This window comes from Sceloporus undulatus, chromosome 6 (genome assembly GCF_019175285.1).
Source record: "Sceloporus undulatus isolate JIND9_A2432 ecotype Alabama chromosome 6, SceUnd_v1.1, whole genome shotgun sequence".
Classification (NCBI taxonomy): domain Eukaryota; kingdom Metazoa; phylum Chordata; class Lepidosauria; order Squamata; family Phrynosomatidae; genus Sceloporus; species Sceloporus undulatus.
In genome coordinates this window covers 55,648,053-55,669,539 of record NC_056527.1, presented here as the reverse complement: position 1 = coordinate 55,669,539, position 21,487 = coordinate 55,648,053, and the positions used below count along the sequence as shown (strand labels likewise).

The following is a 21,487-nucleotide window of genomic DNA, read 5'->3' as shown; positions in this document are numbered from 1 at the left end:
CTGTTACCAAATCAATAAACAAGGAAGACTGCCAACAAGATGAAGTTTATCTGACAAACAACGAAAAACCTTAATTCCCTAAAATAAAGAGATAAGAGTGGGAGATTGGATCTGTTTCAAATATTTAGGGCAAGAACACCTAAGAGTCATTTCCAAGCTGGATTAATTAAACTCTTGGGCTAATCTTCTTTTTTAGAAATTCTCAGTGTGATATTGCATAAAGAATTGGTTTGTGATGTGGACATAGACAACAATTTCAAAGTCAGTCTTCAAATTTTCCCCTCCTAAATTTTAACAACTCATGCTTGACTTAGAATAGTTATTGGTGTCTTGCAAACATTTGTATTTGTTTCATTTCTGAGATACCTGTTTTTCTGACTGGCTCTGGTTTTATTAGTCCCACCAGTTGTGAAATGCATATAGATCCACATCTTTTTATATAATACTGTTATGCATGTTGTATGCAGAATATTGCATGTGTGGTCATGCATATATATATATATATATATATATATGTATGTACGATTTTATTGATACTTCTACAACATGCAAAAAATATACAATCTGATTATTACCATACATCATGTAGTCTTTTTTAATGTCTTCTAACTTCTTGTAGCTTCTTATAACTTTTGATTTACAACTACAGTATGTACCACAGTGTATTCATAGCGGTAAACTGAACAACATGTTTCAACAAAGTGTACCTGTGAAGTATCATCTGAAAGGAATATTATATTTGGGTCTTGTGTTGGTAATAAATAAAACTGAAATCAGTCCAGAATCTCAAACATGTGCAGAGTCATTTACTGCTGGAACACTTTTTAAAAATCTTGTCTGGAAGCGCCCTCTTGTGTTAATGCAGAGACTTTGTTCACTAAGGGAAGGTTAATGGTATACAGTAATCTGCTACAGTCAGCTCTGTATACTTTTGAAGTTTGGAACATTGACTTTCATTGGCGTTTTGAAACAGAGATTTGATCATGCCCAGACCTAAAATGGATTGCATTAATAGCCCATTGTCATTGCTAGGAGGTGTCTGGTTGTTGTTGTTGTTTTAATGTATTGTATGAGGAAGAGAGTTGTGGGGAGAGAGGAGGTAAGGGGAGTATAGCTCTGAGTTACTAACTCCTGTGGCTGCAGCTTCACCCTTTTCATGGGATACTGTATACTGTTGTTCTACTCTTGTCTGAGTCCTGGATAATATTAGAATAAAAGCAGCCAAATAAATATATTTATTTATTCATTTAGAGTGTTCAGTGCAAAAGGCTCCCAGAATGGCTTACAAACTGTTAATTTGACAATTCTCTGTCCTCAGGATTACAATGTACATACATTTTAACTATGTTTTATTATTTAATTTTAAACTTGGGAGGGAGAGTTTAAAAAGGAGCAGCATATGCTGGTTCTTTTTAGAGAGGCAAACTGCCAGATCAGGGCTACAGCATGCATTTGCTGCTGCCCAATCCAGTGCTGAAAGGGGCATCAGGATGCCACTCTATTGGGGCAGTCTGTTTTGCCCCCAAGTCTACAAAAGCTTACACATCTTTCACTCAGTCTCAGTGGTGCTACAAGATCCCTTTGCATACTGATATTCCAGACTAATGTGGCTATGTCTCTGAATTATATTTAGTGATTTATTTTTTATTATTCTTGTTTCTCTCTCTAGGTCGAAAGCTGAGAGGGAAAGCTTTTTATTTTGTTAACGGAAAGGTGTTTTGTGAAGAAGACTTCCTGGTGAGTTGCTCATGGAGAAAACCTTTAAGTGTGGTTTAGTGTAAGAGTTGTCCCAGAGCAAAGTGAGAATGGCAGACTCACTGATGCTGTATCCAATTATGTATTCTCTACATGTTATTGTATTTTCTTTTTCAAGCAAATGAGTGAAGTACAATGAGTAGTCCTTCTCATCTGCTGCCTCTGATTAAGCATTTTTGCAAGAGATGAGAATTCTAAATGAAGCAATCACTACTGAGGGCATATTTTTCCTAATTGCAACATGTGATTTTTCTATATGGTTATTTGTGTTTGCAGGTACAGCTGTGAAAGTAGATCATAGATTTTTTTTTATTTACATGGTACAAATGTAGCCTATTTATTGGAGAAATAAATATTTAATATTTCCCTGAAATGTGGCATTTTTGCCTGTGTAGTTTTTATTACTATGTATTGAGATTATGTACATTTTTTTTTACTGAGTGTATATATTCCAGTAATAGCCATGTATAATTTCATATTGCAGTTAGTGGCATGTGGTGGAAGGAGGTGGCTTCTATAAAATCACCTAGTGTCTTTGTGTTATGATGGGATTATAACTGGGGACTTCACATGTCACCTCCTAGCCCCTACATTACACTGCCACATATAAAAGTTTCAAAGAAGATATGGGGAAGTTGTGCATATCAGCATTACAGTGGCCTTTCATCCATGTCATTGGACCTCATCACTAGTTAAGAAACTGACCAAATGCTTAGGAATTTTCCTAGGATTATAAAAGTTTTAAACAGCCTTTGCTTTGCTGTATTGCATTTTTTCTCACATACAGTATTCAGGTTTCCAGCAGTCAGCTGACAGATGTTTCATATGTGGACATTTAATCATGGACATGGTAAGTGAATTTAGTGTGTGAAAACAAACACAGGGTAAGGGGGAAATCACAGCAATTTGGTTTTCCAGATGTTTAGGACCTCACCTCTCAGAATGCCTGGCTGTTGGCCAACCTGGCTGGGGATTTTGGGAATTGAATTCCAAAATATCCAGAGGGCCAAAGTTTGGGAATCACTGATTTAGAATAATGTCTGATGTAAAAAATTAAAATCTATGTTGCCATTAATTTTACAAGACAGAAATAATCCAGTTTGAGACTGCTTTAATTTCCATTGCTCCATCCTGTGGTATCCTGGGATTTGTAGTTTGTTGTGGCACCAGAGCTCACTGATAAAGAAGGCTAAATAACTCACAAAAGTACAAATTGCAGAATTCCATAGCATTGAGCCATTACAGTTGAAGTCGTGTCAAACTGCAATATTTCTGTAGTGCGGATGCAGCCTGTGTCTCCAAAAAAATTGTAGCCATTTTATTTTTATCTTTCTTTCTAACCTTTTTTTGTTTTTTGTTTTTGTGACCAAAGCAAAGTAAAAATAGTCACTTTGTGTGTCACACAGTCATGGGCATAGCATAGAAGAAGTTGAACTGATTCCCGCTTCCATGAGTCAGCAAAGATTTCAAAAATCTCTCTTGGGACAAATTGCCATACATTGGGATGAAATAGATCGCACCTAAGGGGCAGATTTAAGCCGCCCCTTCTGAAGCAGATTGGGGCCATGGCAACTGCATGCCACATCTCCAATCCACCTTGAAGCTGCCGAAAGCGGGTGGCAAAAAAAAACCTTTCTGCCCGCACCATAGCTTAAAGCCAGCTTTAAGGTGCTCCGGCAGCGTGTGTCATATAAACACGGTGCTGCTAGAGCACTCTCAGTAATGGTGGTGATTCATGGCTTCTGAATTCCTAGTGCTTTATTGAAAATGTTGTTGTTGTGTGCCTTCAGATCAATTCTAATTTATGGCAAGTCTATGATAAACCTATCATGGGGTTTTCTTGGCAGAATTTGTTCAGAGAAAAGCTGCCCTTCCCTTCTGCTGCAGCTGAAAGAGTGTCACTTGCCCAAGTGGGGAGTCAAACCTTGGTCTCCCAGTGTCCTAGTCAATACTGAAACAGCTACATCATGCTGGGTCTTTATTGAAAATATATTATTTTAATAATTTTACAATCTACTTTTTGCCACTGAAAACATTCTTTTTATTTTCCTGTTCTTTTTATTTACTCTCCTTGCCTACCCTTCATTTTAAGATGTGCTTGAAAGTGATCAGGTGCATCACTTGCCGCCAGAATTATAATGATCATAACTTGCTTTTAAACAGTATTTCCATTTTTTGCCATTTATTTTCTGCCAAAATTATTCAGATTGATTACAATACTTCATGTGGCACTGCCTGTTTTGTTTTATTTTTTTAAACCACGTTACCATTAACAGATATTTCAGAACCATCGTACGTTGTTGTAACCCTGATATAATTCTTGCAGTCTTGCCTGTTTTGCTTCTGTAATTTTTTTTTTAATGAAATGCTTATTCATTAGTATTTCCTGTCTCTTAATACAGATTTTGCAAGCTCTAGGGAAGTCGTATCATCCTGGCTGCTTCCGTTGCATCATCTGTAATGACTGTCTCGATGGAGTTCCATTCACAGTTGACAGCGACAACAAAATCTACTGTGTCCGAGATTACCACAAGTAAGAAGAAAAAGGAATTTAAGGATAAATTTCTGAAGTTTCAGACTATACAATGTAACTACGTAAAATCTATTAAAGTCAGTGGCACAAAATGTATATATAGGGTCAGACCAGTAATGCTGGACAGTAGTGAGGTCAGGTGGAGGGTAGTTAATATTAGAGACTTGCCTTTTTATCTCCTTGTAAAAATATGTCTGCACCAGCAGTTTTCATTACTCCCAGCTTTACTAGAACTGAGAATATGCAAAGTAGCGTTTCCAAGTGTGGTGCAAAAGAACCTTGATTTCTTCATGCGCCAACCCTTCAAATGTGTGTAGGGTTTTAAAAGCATATTTAAACTGCAGTTCTTTGTTACTGTTTTGAAGCTGTGTACAACATTCAAAATGTAAAACAGTAAACAAACATCTAATTGCCATTCAACAACAGAACAATATATTTGACCTTGCCATTCAACAACAGAACAATACCTTTGATTTTGCAATTCAACAACGGAATAATACACAGATTAACATGCAAATCACTTCCTCTCAACCAATAGTATATATACCCTATTCTCTTCCATGCTAGCATTCTTTGCAAATTCCAGCCACAGGTGCCTGCGAAATGTCAGGAATAAACTCTTCTAGAACATGGCCTCATAGCCCCAAAACCCCACAAAAACCTATGGAAGCTGGCTGTGAAAGCCTTCGACTTCACATTAAACATATCTAATAATAGATAATAGCATGATGAAACAATTCATTATTACTATTATTTGTATAGAGCCATCAATGCACAATGTTGCCTTATAGAGTATAAGAGAATAGGTCTGGGCACAAGTTGTTTGCAGTCTAATGTGGTACAGTGAAGACAGCAGGGGAAATTTAAACAGGGGTAAACAGGAGAATGTGCATTTATTTTCAGTTGCTCATAATCTGCAGTTTGGTTATAAGAAAGTGTAGGAATTAGGGTATACATTTTTATGTGTAAATAGCTGCTATCATGGTGTAGTGGTTTGAGTGTTGGACTACGATTCTGGAGATCAGAGTTTGATTCCTTGCTTGAGCATGAAAACCCACTGGGTGACCTTGGACAAGTCACAGTCTCTCAGCCTCAGAGGATGGCAACGATAAACCCCCTCTGAAGAAACTTGCCAAGAAAACTCTATGATAGGTTCACCTTAGAGTCACCATAAGTAAAAAATGACTTGGATGCAATCAACAACAACAATATTCAGTAGCTGCTGATCTTATCAAATACAAAGCATGTTTAGCAGAAGGTAGTGGCCGAGTGGACTGTACTATCTCAGACAGCATGCGTAATGCCATTTTAAATTTAAAATATTTTCAGATATTGAAATATATTATTATTTCCACTACCACTAGTAAGTAAAGGGGGGGGGGACCCATAGGAAAGCATGGAGATAATTTATAGTCTGACTTGGATCTTACTGTACTAATCCATATACATTAAGCCCTTGGTATCTGTTGGGGTTTGGTTCCAGGACACCCCCTCCCATGGATATCAAAATCTATGGATCCTCTAATCTCATTAAATATACTGGCATAGTAAAATTGTATCTCTTGTATGAAATGGTAAAATCAAGGTTTGCTTTTTCAACTCTTGTATTTTTAAAAATATTTTTAATCAATAAATGGTTGAGTCTGTGGATGAAAAATCCGTGGATACGGCAGGGTGACTGTATAAGGAGCTATTGTTTTTAAGACAGAAGAATATTTTAAAAATGTGATCCTACACATCTAGTCGATAGTCACAAAAATCCTTATTTAACCTCTTACCACCTCGTTCCTGTCATTTTTCTGCAGTTTTAGACCAGGCCAGTTTGTGTGGATCTTTAGCAGAATTCTCAACACCTTTGAAAAAAGATCACATTGGGGACAGGGCTAGATTATCTTTCATTTTTGTAATGGTGTAACTTTTACATTTTTATACAGAGTTTTAGCTCCAAAATGTTCAGCTTGTGGCCTTCCCATTCTGCCAAGTGAGGTAAGCAATTATATTTTTGTTCAAAAATGCTACCAACTCTAACTGTTTACTGCATTCTTCTATTAACATGGGGCTTGAAACATATTGAAGCATGGCAATTGTTATATCCTGTAATGTCCTAATCCAGCTAAAGGTAGCCAAGAGCAGTTCATAATGAAACTAATTTTTTAAAAAGAAAAATATGACAACTCAAAGACTAACAGATTTATTGAGGCATAAGGTTCAATGGATGCTTCTGATGCAGCTAAACACATCTGTTTTCAAGGTACAGCTATATTATTTTCTTCTCCGTGGTCTCTGTGACTTATTCATATTGGTCATTCGGCCCATCCACAGAGATATTCAGAAGTGTCAAGAGCTGTGTTTTGGTGGCAACCCTCATCTCCTCACCTACATTCACACAAATCATATATTTCCACTGAAACACAAGTTCCTTTTCACGTGCGATCATGGTAGGATCATTAGGAAAACTCTGCATGTTGTCATTTTTGTCATTTCATCAGTTCATCTCTCTCCAGGGGCATATGGCCCTGAGGAGTTTGTTCAAAAAGTGTCTACGGTGTATGGTGAAAATTCCACCTTCTGACAGTTATGCATATTGTCTTCTGCTTGAGTGAGAACAGTGCAATTGACTCGTGCTGTATTGCCAGACCTTTATATAGCAAGTGAGGCATAACAGCTTTCTGTCTTAGTGCTTTGCAGGGGCAAGGGACCCTCCAGACTGCAGCTCTTGCAGGCTGAAATGAGGTGTTTCATACAGCTTCCATGACTACTTGTTCATGGCCCTCTTCAGCCATGGAGCACCAGTGGAGCATTCAGTAAGGCAGACTCCTTCAGCCATTTTCAAACCATATCAGAAAGCAAATTGATGCCATCAACCCTGACACCCAGAGAGGCTCCAAAGCCCCCTTCCAGAACATGGCCATATTGTTCAGAAAACCCACAAAAAATATGGACTCTGGCTGTGAAAGCCTTCGACTTCACAGTCAATAAAGTGCTGCTATGACCTCCTTTCTCTCTTTCCAGCAAACCGAAGGTGTTGCACCAGATATCTCACTCAGATATGTACTATGCTTTCTTATGTCTCTGTGAGCTAAAATTCTCTCATACTCTTCTCAAGATCTGCCTGGTAGGCACCTCTGCTCACTCTAAGCTCACTCTTGGTCAGTGTACTATAAAAGGGTACATACGACTTCATCTTGAAAGGTTACATATACCTAATCGAAACTACTACCAGCAAGGAACCTCTCATTGGTCCTCACTGAATTCACACCATCCCCTTTGAACCCATGGTACTCTGTGATCTTCACCTGCTTTCCTGGAAAACAACTTTCCCGTTTCCTATCAACTCTGCTTGTAGAGCCATTGAATTGGCAGTGCTCAGGATGAACCCACCTTACTTGTCTTTTCATAGGGACAAAGGGTCCATGAACATCTTTTCTCCCTCCCTAGGTGGTTTATGTTTTCCATCTTCCCACCTTTATACAATTCCCATCTTCCAACCTTTCATATCCTAGATGTTAGGCAGCTGCTCCTGTTCTGTGTCTTGGATGAAGCAATTAGAAATCTAGTCATCTGTTTGTTACCTATGGTATGCATAAGAAAGGAAAAGTGATATCACGTTAATGTCTCTCCTGTTGGATGATGAACACTATCCACTTTGCCTGCTCCCTTGGTGGGGAACCACTTCCACAAAGGGTTGAAGATCACTCAAATTGGGTGGCAGCCACCTTGTTAGCTTACTAAAGGGATTTCTGTCTCAGAACTCTGCTGCATGGCTATGTGGTTGCAACCATCTATATTCCTGTCTCATTACAGGCTGGATGTTCAATCGCAAGTCAATGTGGCTTGGTAGAGCAGTTCTTTCATCCGTCCTATCATGGCCCATTATCCTCAGTGAGTTTAGCTTGCTATTCTCCCATATGTGTGAGTCCCAGAAACTGCAACAAAAGACTAGGCTACCAAACTCTTTTGAGTGGTCATCTGTGAACTCACACAACCTTCCCTCCTCCCCTTCATGCCATCTCTTTCTCTTGACCACTCAGTGGCAGACTTAGAACTGGGTTTCACTGTGAATGCATGGTTTGTATGCGTGTGGATAGGAGGGGTGGGGTTACTGCCAAAATGCAAGACTAAAAGCTTCTGAAGATCTCCATGCAGGCACAGGTTGACCCATATGTATGAGTTCACAGCAGATGACCACTAAACCAGTTACAGTTAGGCAACCTGTTTTTGTTGGTTTTATGGCAGCAGGTTACCTTGGTGCAACAGGACTTCTGTTAAGACATTACAATTTATTTGTTCATGGTTTTCACTGGGACTTAAACACACTGAGCTGTTTTTGGATTCACCTCAAATTCCCTTAACTTTTTCGTCTGGCTCATTTCATGCCAGGCATTATAAAGAAAATTCTCCTTTGAAAGCAAATAAGTCTGTCCTCATTCATGGGGTTAGGGGTTCAGGATCTCCACAAAAGTGGAAAAATCACAAGTATCTTAACAATCCCCCCCCCCCAATTGCTTGCTCCAGACTTCTTTTGGGCCAATAGGCCTGGTCTGTACCTCCTTTTCCTGCCTCAACATCGAGATGTCTCAGACAGATTTTCAAATCCTCCACCTCCCTAGGATATTGAAACTAATTTTAGCAGCAGTCATAGCACATACCTCTCCACCATCTGGGTGGCGAGGAGGGGGTGAAGACCACTGGAGGCACCATTGTGGATTGCCTGCCATCTGCTTAGATCGGTTTCAGTGTCCTAGAGAGGCAAAGAGGCTTTGAAAATGTGGCTGAGATGTTGTGGTGCCAAGGTGGGAAAGAGAGTAATGGGCTGGCACTGTTGGTAGGACAGGAGGCAGGGAGGAGGAGGAACCACCTCTGGGTGGTTGAGTAGTTAAGAAGCAGCCACAAAATTGCAAATAATCAAATCTGCAAAAGATTTGTGAATGTGGAGGGAGGGGTGTAAATAATAGAAATAATAAATGAAATGAAATAGCCCAGTAAACAAATATATGCACATAAGTGCATTTTTGCATGCTAAGTTATTACACAATGTGATTTTTCTTGACAAAAAAATTGGTGAGTTCCCCCCTTTCTCCTCCTGCTTACTGAGTTACAGACTTCTAATTAAGTGTGATATGCTGAACAGCAATTTTTCAAACAATGACTCATGAATGTTTAAAAGCTAAAGGGGTTTTTCATAATTAATTTTTTTTCTTGTGTTTGGAGCCTTTGGCCATTTGCTTTCAGACTTGAGGAGGATGAGTTTTGTATGCATGTTGCCTGTGTCTACCATTTTTGGCAGTGACATAAATGATAGTAAAGCATTCACTTTGCCAGATGAAAGAGAGCAATTCTCTATTAGCCCAATTCTGTTCATTTCTCCCTTTCAAACCTTTTCCCTTGTTTCTTCTCCTTCTTTGTAACAGGGTTCTGACGAGACTATCCGTGTTGTGTCAATGGACAAGGATTACCATGTGGAATGTTACCGCTGTGAGGTAATCCAGCTCTTCTTTAGTGACAGTCTATAAAATAAAATTACAAACCAAAGCTAACTGTATCTAGGAAATATATATAACCATAATTAGACTCCTTAGCCTTAAGGGGATATCATGCACACATAAGCAAAAATAAACCCTGTGTCAGTTTTTATTCTTTAGTAAGGCATTAATTAAAACCCGGAGAACCTGTTGGACATGTTTGGGCCTTCTTTACATACCCTGGAGTTGTATGTTGGAAGTGTAGTGGAAGGACTCCTCCTTTTTGTGGTGGTGTATTGGGTTTTGTTTCGATTAGCAGGCCCCCTATTACATCAGAGTCCATTCCCTAAAGTCCACTGAATCTGGGAAGCAGCTCTTTAGGCAGTAGTGGGCAGCCCACTGTAGTCAGAAGGATATCTTCAAATAAAGAATGGGTGTGTTGGCTTCCTGCATTGCCCAGAATTAAAAAAAAACTCACTCCAAAGAGTTGTTTCTGAACACATTACAGTGAACTGTTTAAAAACATAGACCACTCTTATTCTCCATCCGTAGATGGCAAAGGAGACAGAGTTGGGTTTTTTAAAATCTAATACTGAGAGTAGACAACAATGACTTCATCTTCAGAGCAAATTATGCTGGTTGCATGTACACCCCCAAAGCCAGTATATGTTACTCTTTGTGAATGTACCACTAGTGACACTGTGGATACTCACCAAGATATTCTATAATAAAGGGCCAGTGGACAAAGGTTGTTTGTATTCTAGCACCAATTGGATGAGCTAGCCATGGAAAAGAGCTTCATTTTCATAGCAAAACGCAAAAAAAATTTTGGAATCATTTTTATCCATAGTGGGAAATGTTTGGTTCCCTATTCCTCTATCACAGTTGTGATGTAAAGTCTCTTTAAGCTTTAAAGCAACTGTGCTTTTACTGCAGCTGCATAGCATTTAATGGGCTGTCAGACCTCATTCACAATGTTATGTTGGAGTTCATGAAGAAATAAACCTTGTCTCTGATGCCTTTGGAATCTTATCAGCTTGTGAGTCTGTTTTATATTAATTGCAATAGCAGACATTACAGCAGTCATGAACAGTAGGAATCCAAGTCTGTTTAGAAATAACTCTACCATTTAAATAAGGATCACGTTGGCTCTGTCTGGAAAGGCTCTCAAGTGAAAGCATTTCCTGTGATGCTTATGATAATTATTTGTGGCAGTAACAGACTTCAGTATCAATAGACCTCTTTTTGTATAACAGCTCATTACAGTATATAAGAACCATTTATATGTTTGAGGATAAGTACATAATCCAGTTAGGAGTTTTCCCCCCACAATCTTCTTCTCTCTTGCATAGGACTGTGGCACAGAGCTCAACGATGAAGATGGGCATCGCTGTTATCCCCTGGATGAACATTTATTGTGCCATTCCTGTCACCTTAAGCATATAGAGAAAGGATCAACTTCTGTACCTTCATACCGGCATCATTACTAGTCATCACTGCCAAAATTCCTAGAAGCCTGTCAAGGAAATATAACTGTTTTAGCTGTTCATTTCCCTCAGTTGTAATTTGCGGTAAGAGGACATTAAAAGAGGCCTGGTCTTGTTCCATGCATTTTATGCACCAGAAATTTACACAAAAGATGTAGTTTTATCCAGAGCTACTTGTGGTTTGTGTATTCCCCCACCTCTTTTGAAGAACAGGATGAAGAAGGTAAAGAGATGGTATGTTTTCTCCTGAGTCCTTTCAAAAGAACACGTTAATAAGAAATTAGGTTCCAACAAATTATTTACTAAATGGTTCCTTGTTACAAAATGTGTATACTGATACTTAGGTGCTTGTCTAACATAGTGGCCTTTATTTTTATAGTCCACCTCACCAGCTGCTCTACTCAGTGAGTAAACCCCAAGTTTCTTGCTACAGGAATCTACTGTGCCAACCCTGTTGTGGGAATATGGGTGTTCAGTTTTTAGTGAGAAGGGTTGCTGAGAAATAATCATACTCCCCTCCCCCTTTTTACATTGTAGGGAAAGTTTTGTTTTATAACCCACTGTTTTTGTTCTGAAGAAGACACTGAAATTTTATATCTAGATACAAGATTCTTACCATAGAAATCCAGTCTTCCCTGTCTGTTTATAGTGCATGGATATCACCAGCACTGATGTGAAACCATAGAACAATTCAGGAGTGTACATTAAGATGATTTATGCAGCTCACTGCTTAAATTTCTGCTTCTTTTGAGTGGTTGAAACAACCTGAGATCACTGTGAGGATTTCTTTTATGTATAGCTTTGGGATCTGTTCTTCAATCACTGACTGCAAACTGATAAGTAAAACAATTTATTTCTAGAACAAGATCTTCTATACTGTACTGTTTGTCTAGGAAAGAGAAATCACCTATTGTTGTGAATGATAACATTTGTGCCTTATGAAAACATAAACTCTACAATTAAGTGTGTATTTAATAAATGTGATATGGGCTATAGAATATTTGTCTACTTTCAGTTATTAATACATGGGATAAATGAAACAGATGGTTAATTTACCTCAGAGATCTACCAGCTGATTGTTTCAATGCAACCAGAGCTGCTTTGAATGTTAATAAACTAATTCTGTGTCAGATCTGAGATGTGTGTTGAACTTTTGAGAGGCCCTTGTTAACTATCTTGAAATGACTCAATAAAAACGCAGGATGGTTCAAGCTGCATCTAGTCCAACATTTGGTTCTCACACAGTGACCAGATAGTTGCCCCATTGGCAGGCTGTCAGCAGAAGATGAATGCTGCTGCACCCTTCCTGTCAGGTTTCCCAGCAACTGACATACATAGTGCCATCCTGATAGCACCATTCTATATTCATTTATATGACTCTCCCCTTAAAGCCATCAAAATTGGGAACCATATTTACATAGTCTGGCAGTAATTCCAGTTTAGCTATTCCTGAGTGAGAATGTACTTCCTTTTGACTGTTAAAACTGAACAACAAGAGGTACAGTATGCAGGCTGCATTTGCTTTACTAGCAATAATAGTTGTGCTGGGTGGTTGTTTATGATGTAGATTATTTAATTCAAAAGCCCTCTCATTACTGACTTTTGAGGTGCTATTTGGGGAAGACCCTCTTCATCTCATCAGTTATTTTAGAATACTGTTTACATACGATTTTCATTTGCTCTATCAGGAAGAAACAAAGGGTTTTCAACAGCACTGTCTGTCTCAGTTTCAATGAATGTTACAAAGAAAACATTGATTTTCCTATATTAACCCAATGCATACTGAGTCTGACTCTTTTTTGTCTGTAAATATGTGTCTGGTTTTTCTTATACAACTAGAACTAAAGGGCCATGTATAAAACGCCACAGACAAGGCTTATCCAGGGCCACAATACCTCCTGCCTTATAACCCTGCCTAGAAAGCCAGTTAATGCTCTGGAATACAGTTCAGCACAGTAGAAGAGAAGTGCGGGAAGTAACAACCATCTGTGTCTGTGTATGAATCCTGATGCAGTAACCACTCGTGCATTGCGGTACTGTTTGTTTTGTTCTTGTTCACTGTATTACATAAAGGAAAACAGAAGCAGAACCAGACTACATTACCACACAGAATTCTAATCAACTTTGTTGAGGCATACCCCTCATTAGTTCCATGTGATTCTCTTTCATGTGAGCAATCCTTATTACACTTAGAATAATAGAATTACAGAACTGGAAGAGACCATAAGGGCCAACCAGTCCAGACCCCCACCACTTCTATAGTCAGCCCTGCATATCCAGATTCTTAATTGGCACCTTGAAAATATTCCTATCTATCTTCCAAAAAGCAAACCTTGATTTTGCCATTTTATATAAGGGACACTATGCCATTTTATTTAGTGGAACTTGAGCATCCACAGTGTGTATGTGTGTGTGTATGTGTCCTAGAACCAAATTCCAGTGGATACCAGTGTATTTTAAATCATTAGATTAGGTAAGGCAGCATGTATTGGTCTAGCTGCCAAGCTTGACAGCTTATCACAAGCTAACATACAGTAAAATATTCCATATTATCTTGAAAATATTTTAAACTATGCTGTTTGCTTTCTTTTTCGTCTATCCTGCACCTTGAAGGCATTCAGGCGTTACTTTATTCCAGCCCCTTATCTAAACCAGGGATATAAAACTCATGCCCCAACTGTGCCTGTCCCTGAAAGCCTTGGAACAGATACATGCAGCACTCTGGGCTGAAAAAACTCTGATCTAAAGTTCTCCAAGCACAAAATATTTATGCAGTTTGCAAGGCATCATTTAGATGAAGAGTTAGAATGTGGAAGTACACTGTCTTGCAGTATTGGCTATTTTAGTGCCCTATGTCATCTAGGTTGTTCTGACTTTACAGTGGTGCCTCGGGTTACGAAATTAATTCGTTCCGCGGCTAATTTCGTAACCCGAAAAACCTTCGTAACCCGAATTGCCATAGGCGCTAATGGGGAAAAAAGCCGCGGCTCTGCCGCGGCTCCATTTAAACAGCGCTGGAGTTTTTCCGTAACCCGAAAAAACGTTCGTAACCCGAAACAATAAATCCCTATGGGATTTTTTCGTATCCCAAAAAATTCGTAACCTGGGTATTTCGTATCCCGAGGTACCACTGTATTTGAAGATAGGGCACTCAGGTCATATAGGACATTGCTATTCAAAGTGGTGATCTGAGCTGTTCCCAGGTCCGTGGAGTTTCCCAGGAACAAATAGTTGTAGACAACCAGCACAACAAGGGTACTGGTCCCTGGCACACTTGGAAAAACAACCTGCCAGTCCCATCACATCAGATGGTGCTTCTCAAGCTCACACAAGGCATCAAAAATAGTAGGATGGCAAGAGGTTTGTTCGTTTTTCAGTACTGTGATTCTAAATTAGACTTGCTTCCTATGAGGAGGTTCATAGTGGAATCCAACACCTTTGAAATCAAATACCACCCCTAGGCGAACATGGTTTTGCAGCTGTTACTTTACATTTGAAAATACACAACTAACACTGGCCTTTGTCATTCAGCATTCAGACACAGAAGTCAGTATGTAGAAAAGACTCAAGTTTTTATTATTATTTAGGTACATTGTATGTGGACTTAGAAATCCAACCCCTTAACAAAGCACTGGAATATAGACATCCTTCAAACCTTCAAGCCTATACATTTGAATTCTGCTCTAGCAATACCACCTGGCCCAGTTTTCTTCTTTGCGGCAACCAGTTCTTAATCAGAAATGCACCAGACAGAACAAGAAGTAGTCATTTTTAAAAACCATGGACCATTGACAATGAAACCATACATTTAATGCACAGCCTTCTTACATTATCCATACATGTGAGTGAATGACTTGCATCTTACATTTTTATTTTCATGGATTTTAATGCCACTGATAGTTCTTTCCACTATGTCATCTAAAAAGCAAATAGGAACTGCGTAGATTACAAATGAGTGAGACAATATTTAAACAAACCCAGGGAGGCACCCAACCAAAGTCTGAAGTGAACAGTTGTTTGTAAAGACTATACAGTATTATTCAGTTGTCATACACTGCAGCAGTGATTTCTGTTTTTAGCTCGGAGTGACAAAATTGTATTAACCCTAGCTGTTTACATGTTCTCCTAAGATTTAAATCCATAATTGCAATCTTGAATACAGCTGTAATAACAGGAAATATAATAATGCACTGCACCTGAAGCCAACTCATGTTGGTTCTTAACTCAAGTAATTAGAAAATGGATGACATGAATCATTTTAAAATTGGTCCTTGATTTAGATCTAGTTTTAATATAAAGCTTGGAAGCACTAAATTTTGAAACACACATAACCAGCACAAGGCTACTCTTAGAGCTTAAATGTTTTCAGAGAAAGTTACAATTGTAGAGAAATATAATTACGGCATGCACAAAAAGCAAGCTGATGCTGATCCCGAGTGCAAACATGGAATTTAGCCCAAGAAAGTCTATCAAATCTGCATTGTTTCTTCCAAAGGTTATACCTATTAAAACCAAGGCAGCATAAATAGCAGCTGGTTTGCCAGGGTAAGAAATATCTTCTACACTTGGACCTTTTCTTCAGAAAGAAACAAATACTTTGGACCTTTAGCATAAGAGGGTCGAAATAAGCAGTTTTACATTCTTTGATTCCGTTTACATCTTACAAAAAAGACAATACAGTTTGAATGACACTAAAGTTGTCATCTACGTCTAAGGATTGTAGTCATTAAAGAAACTCTCGACACATTCCAAACAAGTCAATTGTACAGCTCATCCGCACAACAATGATTTCACAAATACTGCATCCATATTGTCCCAGACCTGCAGGTGAGATTTTCCTTTTGTAGGGAGAAAAAACAAACATCACTTCCTCCGCTTAGGGAAATGCAAATACATATAGGAGGGAAAAACCAAGCATACAATCCTGCACTTGCAAACATTAACTGCCCTCCTGACAACAAGAGTGCCTGACTAGAAGTTTATTGAAGCAGCAATATTTGTTATTGTTAACCAGAAAGGCTTTTACTAGTATCAAGTAATGTAACTTAGACCTACCTTAGGTACAATCGTGCAGTAAATAGCTCTTGATCTATCAAAACAGCATCTCTTCTTAGACAGAGCCATCTCAAAGGTTTTTATAGTCCTACACTGCTGGGTTGTAAAGCTTGGCAGACCCTTTCAAGAATCCAGGGAACGCACTGTAGGCCTGCTATTTGGCTTTCATCTCTTAATCTCCCCTGTATTAAGTGCGTACACTCTCCAGCAAATGCAGTTACTCCTAAGATCACTGTGATTGCAGAACCAAAACAAATCAATCCCCTCCACCAAGTACCCAGTTGGGTTCACTGTTGCACCCTGCAAAGATGAAAGCTTTAAAAAAAGATAAAGAGAAACCACATGCTGGTGTGGAAAACAGGTCAGTAGAGACTCCAGGTGTGGTTTGAGGAGCCATCCCTACCAAGCTGCTTTCCACACACACAAATTCAGTCCATCTTCTCTTTCTGGACTAGTCTGGGTGCATCTACAAAATCCTTGCCATTGTAAAGGATGATAGCTAGTGTTCCGAAGCTTGCGCTCCCCCAGAACATCACGTATGCCAATGTCTCTGTCCATGTGTCACCTGTGGAACATAATAAAAAACTTTCAGCTACATATGAGAAATATTTAGTCATAGTACCAACCAAAGAAAGATAGAAAAGCCTGCTAATTGGACCAGTTCTGATGTATTGGCTGAGATCCAGCACTGGGAGATGTAGTGAGGGCTCCAGCTCTTTACACTAGCTGGATGTACTGCAAATAAACACCTACAGGGAGCTATCTCCCTTGCAGATTCCTGTTGCAGCACACCTGTCTCCTGGGACACAGCTGAATATGTCCCTGCTAGTCCCCTTGCCCATTCCGGAAACAAGGAAATGGCAGTATTGGGGAAGGGCAGGCTGCACTGCTTAAAAGGTAAGCTTTGAGAAAGTGGGGGGGGGGATTTTTGGTCATTGTGTAGTCAGAAGAGTCTTCCACCCTGCACAACTATAAAGGTGAATTGTGATGGTATAAAGTCATACTTAGTTCATGAACAGGATGCCAGCTATTATTTCAGTTCCTGAACTAGGATGGTTATGTGTGCTTTTTTTCCTATATCATTTTGACATTACTGACAGTATCTGATTCATTGCCATCTTGGTGAGAAGATATTGTCATGTGCAGACTAGGAAAAGTCAAGCGCCCCCCCCCCCATTTGTGAACTGAGGAAAGAGCATGGGAGATACTGGGAGCATTCACATAAACTATATATATGTAGTAGACTTGTCCATAAAGGATGCCATGAAGCAGAGACAGTATGACACAGAAAGACACTGGAATGAAAATATTTCTCATAGCATAAAATGACGAACAAGAGATTACCGTATACACAGTTGTAGGCAAGGCATCATTCTACATGAATGAGATATACATTCAACTGTTACTTGCCCTAACTCTTTTAATATGCTATATAGTTCTACTGAATGCATATACGGAGGAATGAAAATCCCCTGATTATGATGTTCTCCCAAGTCCCATCAGCCCCAACCAACATAACCAATAATTTGAGATGAATTTGGGCACTGAAATTCATCTGGAAAGCAACAGGTTGTACAATCCTGCCTTTGCATGAATAAACAGAGCACTGCCCACCAAAGTAGGTATCTCTACTTACTGCACATAAACTAAGAAGTGAATCCTGGCTCATAAATACATTTCATCAAGAGTCTGTACTCTTTCTTGATGAGGAAAAAAGGAGTGAAAACAAGAGTCGTAAGAGGAGTAGATTCCTTTAAGTGGGGGTGGGATTTGATGGTCTACAAACCAGATCAAGAGAGTACATCAAATAAGAGAGTACATCAAATACACCTAAAGTACAATATTAAAATCCCCACTTCTTTAAAAGTCCTACCATCTTAACACACACAAATAAAAATAAAAATTACATTGTTAAAGTCTGGGACACAGTCCTGATGAAACTTACCTAATTAATTAGTTATAAGAGACTTAATTTATGTAACAGTTTTGTTAACAAACTGCCCAACCTGATAGCTACATCAGCTTTGCTGTTATTCAGAAATTTGCAGATGCTTGATTCCCAAAGCTGAGCCTTTGCTGCATATCAAAAACTTGTTTTGCTCTTGTACTTTCCTTGAAATCCTCATGGGCTTCCTTGTAGGGGGACTACAAGGTTGATTTGTGGAAGATTCTGTCTTGGAGCACAGGGTTGGCTCAGGCTGCCTTCCAACTCTGTGGTTCAGTCAGACTGTGGCATGCCTGGTTGAGGAATCTTCCTGGATTCTATGGCTTCTAGTACACAGAGCTCTTCCTGTTACTCTGCATTAGCCCATGCATTCTATTTGTCACCTTACCTACTAAAGTACTTTGTTCCCAACCAACACACTACTCAGATAAGGCCATGGAGATATATCATGTCAAGAGGAGAAACCATAAGAAGGTTTGTGATTGTAACTTGTTACGTACAATATGCAGAGAATTTTACACAGAGAGACTAAAAGATCACTTACCAGCCATAAGCAAACAGATAATGCACATTGAGAAAGCAACCACCATGATAATAGGCAACTGAGAAAAAAAGAAACAGACATAATTAAGAAATAAAAAATAATACTTTTCAGTTGTTTCTGAAGCAAAGAGTATGATGCACACAGAACATGGATAACTTTAATGCCCTAATGTAGCCAGTAAAAGACAAAATATGGCACTATAAAGATTAAATACATGTATCAGGCATACATATCTGGAGTTTGATCAAATGCCATCCAGCTTTAACCCACAAAAGTATATTTTCCAGCAATACATTTGTTTGCCTTTAAAATATGAACAGATTACTCATACACTGCAGCAAGAACTAGCAAGGAGACATTATTGCTTGTATACTGCAGCAAGAATTGCATGTAATTTTCCTCAATGCATTATTACTTTTATAGAACACTACATTACATTATACATTAACAAAGTATAGAACAAAATTTTGGAATATCAAATACGTAATATAAAAAAGGAATTCTCATTAGAGAAATAAGGTTAAAAATGTGTACATCTCTGATGGAAGCCAGTTACAGTAGTTGTAACAGAATCAGAGTATCTGCACTCTGTTAATTATCACAGTACAGTGATGCAAACAAGGAGATCGCTGTCCTCTACAAGAAGTGTCTAGTGGTGTTTATGCTAGTGGAAATAGTCAATCTATTGCAGATTTTAGTCTGAAGTTAAAGGAATTGCCCAAAGTAATTGCTGAATCATAACCCTCAAAGCCTCAAAAAAAGGCTCAGTACCTTGGATAACATATCTGACAATAAACGCAATGTCATGTATATTGATTGCACTGGTCCCCCAGATGTTTTGAATTAAAGCCAAAGTATGTTGGTTGTGGGTACAAGAGCTGTAGTCCAACATGTCTGGAGGGCACCAGCTGTGGAAAGCTCACCAAGAACAAGCAAGTCAAGAATTCATAGACTCATAGAGCTGGAAGAGACCTCAGGGGCCATCCAGTCCAACTCCCTGCCATGCAGGAATACAGAATCACAGCACCCCCACTAGATGGCAGTTCAGCCTCTGTTTAAAAAACTCTAAAGAAGGAAACGCCATCACTCTGAGGAAGTGTGTTCTACTGTCAAACAGATCTTACTGTCAGGAAGTTCTTCCTAATGTTTAACTCTGAGCAGTATTTATTTGAGCATTTGACAATATTTTGCCCAGTTATCTGCCAAAGCTCAGCAAGTTTGGGTCTGATTACTGTGTGAATGGAAAACTGCCTAAGAATACATTTTGTATGCCATGTAGTTCTATCATGAAAGGAAAACAAGTGAATTGATTTTTTTCTGACTTGTTTTCTGCAATGCATTGGGAAGTTTCAGCACTATAGATTTGGAGACTAGAACATGAAAACAACTCTCCTAACTATGCTAACCTACTTTAAAAGTTTTCTGTCTGGCACCCGTTTGTTTTCTTGTTGTGTACATTCAAGTTATGTCTGACTTATGGCAACCCTAAGGCAAAATCACAGGGTTTTCTTGGCAAGATTTGTTGCGAGAGGGTTTGCCTTTGCCTTCCTCTGAGGCTGAGAGAATGTGACATGTCACCCCAGTGGCTTTCCATGGCTGAGTGGGGATTTGAGTCCTGGCCTCCAGTCATAGCCCAGTTCTCAAACCAGTACACCACACTGTCTCTCTAGTTGTGTAAAAAAGGGAGTGTCCTTAACCTCTGACTGCACCCCTGATCCCAGCATTATTTTTCCTCCTCCACTTACATGGGGTTACAGATAACTGACAGCACTAAGACTAGCCATGTGGAGTCAAAGGCTACAAATGATCCCATACGATTTACAGGCACCGTGGCTCTAAGTAGTTAAGTACCTGTCTCAATCTGCTTTAATTCTTCAGCTGTACTACAGGTTTTAATCATCTGTCTTCCTAGAAGCCTGGTCAAAGAGGTCATGCTAACCACTGTATCTTCCTGGCCATACAACAAGTGTAAAAAATAACACAACTCATAGATAATGTGGAAGGTGCCATATACACTCCACAATGTTATTGTTAATAAACATTATTGTGTAATTCAGGAAAAATGTCCACTATCATTTGTATAGTGCCTGGTAACAGGAATCTCTACTTAGAACAGAAGTGATTGGTTGCCTGCAGTTCTGAGTACACCTGATGTTTTGGCAATCATTAATGGTGATAATAATACTTCTATTTTTATGCCCCTTGTTGAGCAACAGTTCAGACCTAGCATACTGATGCAGAAAGAAGTACTGCAATGCCAAAAATAGCATTGTATGAGAAACAGGAAGAGGCAAAACAAGGCACCAAGCCCCACCTACATCAAAATATGCTGCACTGTTCCAAACTGCAGATATGGTCAGGGACTATGTATAGAAGCAATGGTAAACACCAGCAGTAGCCTCACTTTCCTCCTCTGCAGTTCCACAGCAGAGATCCCATCTAGGGCATAGTCAAGGGTTCGGTTTTTTTGTTTTGTTTTGTTTTGTTTTGTTTTTGGCATGTTGATGCAGCAGCACAGATAGCTCTTGTTGCATGTATGTTACAACAAGCAGGAGAAGCAGTGTTAGGTGCCAAGGTCTAGAATCTGATCCTATTCCAGTTGCACCAAAACCAACATGGGACACCTACATGAAGCTCCCAACTGTTCCTGCTTTGCTCAAGAAAACAAGCCAAGGATCTGCAGTTAACTAACTTCTTAATAAAGTG

At 39.1% G+C, this 21,487-nt stretch overlaps 2 protein-coding genes across 5 annotated transcripts in view; one reads left to right on the top strand and one right to left on the bottom strand.

Moving 5' to 3' along the window:
- Positions 1-12,369, top strand: part of LIMD1 (LIM domain containing 1) — a 51,783-nt gene extending 39,414 nt beyond the window's left edge. For all 3 annotated transcript variants that reach the window (XM_042474657.1, XM_042474659.1, XM_042474658.1), the window contains 6 exons: positions 1,670-1,737; positions 2,543-2,605; positions 4,158-4,288; positions 6,223-6,274; positions 9,700-9,768; positions 11,103-12,369. In XM_042474657.1, coding sequence (XP_042330591.1) covers positions 1,670-1,737; positions 2,543-2,605; positions 4,158-4,288; positions 6,223-6,274; positions 9,700-9,768; positions 11,103-11,240 — 521 coding nt within the window. In that variant the 3' untranslated portion in view covers positions 11,241-12,369. The remainder of the gene's footprint in view (positions 1-1,669; positions 1,738-2,542; positions 2,606-4,157; positions 4,289-6,222; positions 6,275-9,699; positions 9,769-11,102) is intronic.
- Positions 12,370-14,792: 2,423 nt separating this feature from the next.
- Positions 14,793-21,487, bottom strand: part of SACM1L (SAC1 like phosphatidylinositide phosphatase) — a 36,451-nt gene continuing 29,756 nt past the window's right edge. For both annotated transcript variants that reach the window (XM_042474498.1, XM_042474499.1), the window contains exons 19-20: positions 18,782-18,839; positions 14,793-16,857 (exon numbers count right to left, since the gene is read on the bottom strand). In XM_042474498.1, the coding sequence (XP_042330432.1) occupies positions 16,721-16,857; positions 18,782-18,839 (195 nt within the window). In that variant the 3' untranslated portion in view covers positions 14,793-16,720. The remainder of the gene's footprint in view (positions 16,858-18,781; positions 18,840-21,487) is intronic.